Below are 3,715 nucleotides of genomic sequence, written 5' to 3'. Positions count from 1 at the left end.
GTCGCATCGTAGATAATATACCCCTTCACCCCACGCAAGGAAAAAATGTTTACAACATCCTCAATCCCGGGGTCACCCCTGTATGTTGATAGCGTTTTGGTGGTCTTGTCAAACAGGAATGATTGACTCCCAATAAAGTACGCAACCATTGGGAGCTGCTCGACATCGTAGTGCAGCAGCTGGTAGAGGAGGTACGAGCCGGCGGCCATCGATTTCCCGATCCCGGGCGTCCCAATCAACAGACGCCTCTTGGGCTTAAAGTAGTCCCCAGCGTCAGGGCTGAACCACTCGGTTAGATCGCGCTTGACGATCTGCCACACTCGATCCACCTCACAGTTCACATAGCAGTCACGAGTGGATTCATCCTCCTCCCACGAATACGGCCATCCCTTGTCCGAGGTGAGCACCATCAGCTTGAGACGTGCTGCACCGGATTGCTCCGCACCATCATCCCTTTCAAGAGTTTCGCCAACTGCCCTGTACGTCCATGACTGCGGTGGTTTCCCCTCCCTCACATACATTCCCGTCCCCTCGCCGCCAGGAACCTCCACGACATGATGCCACCTCGCATTGTACACAGACTCGTAGCATCCCTCCAGTTTAATCGGCGCACTCATCGCCATTGAGCTCATCAATTCAATGAAGGCTGCATCCAATAAACGTTTGGTGAGGTTATGAACGTTTACTTTTACCTCCTCGGCAGCTAATGACCACTTCAGTAGAATGTCCACACCTTTCTCGTAAAGCCTGCGTACATCCTCTTCCATATCCATTTCATCCCTTACAGCCCCTTTCATCCTCGCATAAGCATCGGCTGCCTGTATTTCGCCCAATACTCCCGCTTCGCGGATATACCTCGTGGGATCACTGATAAAATCCCTCAGTAAGACATTCCGATTGGCACGCAAAATGCCTCTGCCTTCCATTTCCAGCGTAAGAAAATCATTCAGCTTTATTTTCATGACCCGAACTCTTCCTCTAAACAACAAATCTTCGATCTTAGCACATAAGTTAAACATTATTTGTTGCTTGTCCCGCCTTGCCCTTTCTTCTGCCTCGCGGCGTTCTTCTCTCAGTACCTGAGTGAGAACTCTGTTTAGATTTCTCCTTGCAAGCGGAGCGACCGTATCCTTTCCTTCATAGTCCCTCCATTGATCGAGAAAGTACACACCCTCGTGGTGAAGCTTATAAACAGCCTCCCATAGTATTTTCCTTTCCTCCAGCTCCCTTTTCAGCTCTTGGTACGCAGCTAAATTAAGAATCAATTCAAGAAGCTGCTGGTCTTGTACGTAAGCATCTGGATCCTGAACAAACGCCTCCATCGTCACGTTGTGGTCTTCATCAACAGCCGCCGTGTCGCCCAAGTAGCTCCGAATGAATTCGTTCAGCCTCATTTTGTAACTGAGAGTGCTTCTCTCCAGCAGAATGTCCTTTATGTAGCTGTACGTGGTCCACTGTGGTTGCTGCGACTCCGCTCTTATGTGTGTCGCAGAGGGTTGATCTCTCTTACCCTCAAATTCCTGAATCGCTCTCCTCCGACCTCCCTGCGGCACGGCGGACGCTCGACTCTTGGCATTGCCACCTTGCACTCTATTTTGCTTTGGAGGCATTGTTTCTCCTTGTTCTCTTGGTTGTATCGAGTTAAAGCTGAACACTAACCACCAACCAAAAAAAAGAATAAGAATAAAGGAAATTACGCACAGAAATTACTGGCAGCCAAAACAAGAGTGCCATACGCGCGGTGTGACGGCACTGTACTCGATGCACGAGAACCACCACAACGACGGCAATTGGGTGCCATCCACCCAGCACAGTGTTGGAGAGGGCAAACAATAATAACAACGTGGTGCGCACGGAGGGTTCGCTCACGCATTCCGCTCGCCACGGTTCCGCACCCGTGTGGCACCGCCGTCACCGCACACACTCTGCAAGAGGACGTGGGCACATCACCACGGGCACAAACACACAAAATAAAAAGTAAATTCAGTGCAGCAACGGCCACATGTGAGATCCCCAAATCATACACGCCACAACAGCGATGCATCACGGTAAGTTCCCACACAACAGAAAAGAGTGCAACTTGCATGCTTTATGGAAAATATCTGCGGTGTGCATGGCAAAAGAGTGCCGTGACGCCGCCTTTCATATTGCATTCGCCATTCACGTATCACTTGGGAGCACGCAGCCACCACTCCTCCGTTCCGCTCCCCGTGCTGCTCGCGTCACTCCACTGGAGGAAGTTGTCACCGCACATCCCCTCACCGTGCATTGCGGAATACAAACCTGCCACACGGCATGGGTGCGGCGCCACCCCGCCAATAAATCCCAGGAAACTCCCCGCTGCCTCGTGTGGCACGGACGGCAGTATCATTATGCCTGCGAAAGGCTTTTTTCCCAAACAAGAACGCGGCCCCACCACACGCCCGTAAAAACGTTTGGTCCGTCGCACGCAAAGGACTGGAGCGGGAGAACAGCAGGAAAGGCAACACCGGCAGCCATGAGCAGCACGCACACGCCAACACACCGCTGCCACGCATATCACCAAAAATAAAAATACCAAAGAAACATGTCACATCCCAACTGCAAATCGCAGGTGCGGTTGCAGCTGACACTCCAGCCTCCTGGGCGTGTGCGGCCCCTCGCTGCTCGGCGCTCCAAGTGGGATCACCAAAAGCACCAATTCGGGAACATTCGACCACCGCCACAGCAGTCACGCTCCCCATTTCTCACAAAGGCGAAGGCTTGCGGCGGCGCAGCGGACGGCGGCACGCACAGTCGCAGGGTAATGGACTGCCGCGGGAATCACGCAACGGCGATGCGCCCCTCCTTTTGGGAAACCCAACAAAAAACATGTGTCGCGCAGTCCCCGTGAGCAACACACATTGAACCGTATTCAGCTCCACTACTGTGGCCATCCGCACACACAGCATGAGTGCGACAACGCAGGCCAGGAAGCACGGAATAACACCACGCATCCCTCCCATAAAGGTCAGGCGGCGTCCGTGCTGCCCTCAACAATAATTCCACCCCACATCGCCCTTCTGCATATCCGCAGCAAAAGGGCTCACACGGTGCACACTACATTAGGAGTTCCTAAAGCGCAAAAAACCGGATCATCAGAGCGCTGCCCTCTTCTCAACGTTGGGTAGAGGCTCTCTGCTCCTTGTCGCCGCCAGCCTGCGGTATTATGGAGGGGCATTGCGTTCTCGGCATATCTCTCCATTTACTTCACTGTCCCGACGCCACAAATGAAGTGACGTCCCACAAGCAATTTCGAACGTTCTGAAGAACACGATGTGTCAGACTCACTGAAACTGTGCGTGTGTGTTATTACGGGCGAGCGACACAATGCCCTCGCACATCCATGTACTCCGATCCTGCGCAACACCCCATTTGGCGGTGCTGAAAACGTTGGACACCAAACACGCACAAATCGCACAATAAATGCCCCTGGAAAAAATAATAATAATAACGTCAACACAGGCACAATGACAACAAGGTAACAAAAGAAATCCAACCTCTGCGCGCCCTCCCGCAAGAAGGTGAAGGCACACACGCTTGTCCCTTTAGCTTCACTCCAACTCTTCAAAAGTGGATAGGTCCATGGCACGAGGAAACACGCTACTCCTCCCTCGCTCCCTGTCACGAGGCATGGCACTGCGCATATCCAGTGCATCTGCATCACCCACATACGTCCCTTTGGGGAATTGCCTCG

The 3,715-nt window shown here is 52.6% G+C and overlaps 1 protein-coding gene across 1 annotated transcript, besides 1 other annotated feature; it reads right to left on the bottom strand.

Annotated features, from left to right (window-relative positions):
- Positions 1-1,610, bottom strand: Tc00.1047053511005.10 (retrotransposon hot spot (RHS) protein, putative; the record flags this gene model as incomplete). Its single annotated transcript, XM_798013.1, has 1 exon — positions 1-1,610. A coding segment is annotated over one exon (1,610 nt), but the record flags the coding sequence as incomplete, so codon positions are not given.
- Positions 1-3,715: a sequence feature (areas not merged during assembly with more than two copies in the genome that could not be assigned to a particular haplotype).

This window comes from Trypanosoma cruzi, genomic scaffold, assembly GCF_000209065.1.
Source record: "Trypanosoma cruzi strain CL Brener 1047053517023 genomic scaffold, whole genome shotgun sequence".
Lineage (NCBI taxonomy): Eukaryota > Euglenozoa > Kinetoplastea > Trypanosomatida > Trypanosomatidae > Trypanosoma > Trypanosoma cruzi.
This window is presented reverse-complemented; position numbering and strand designations above follow the sequence as displayed.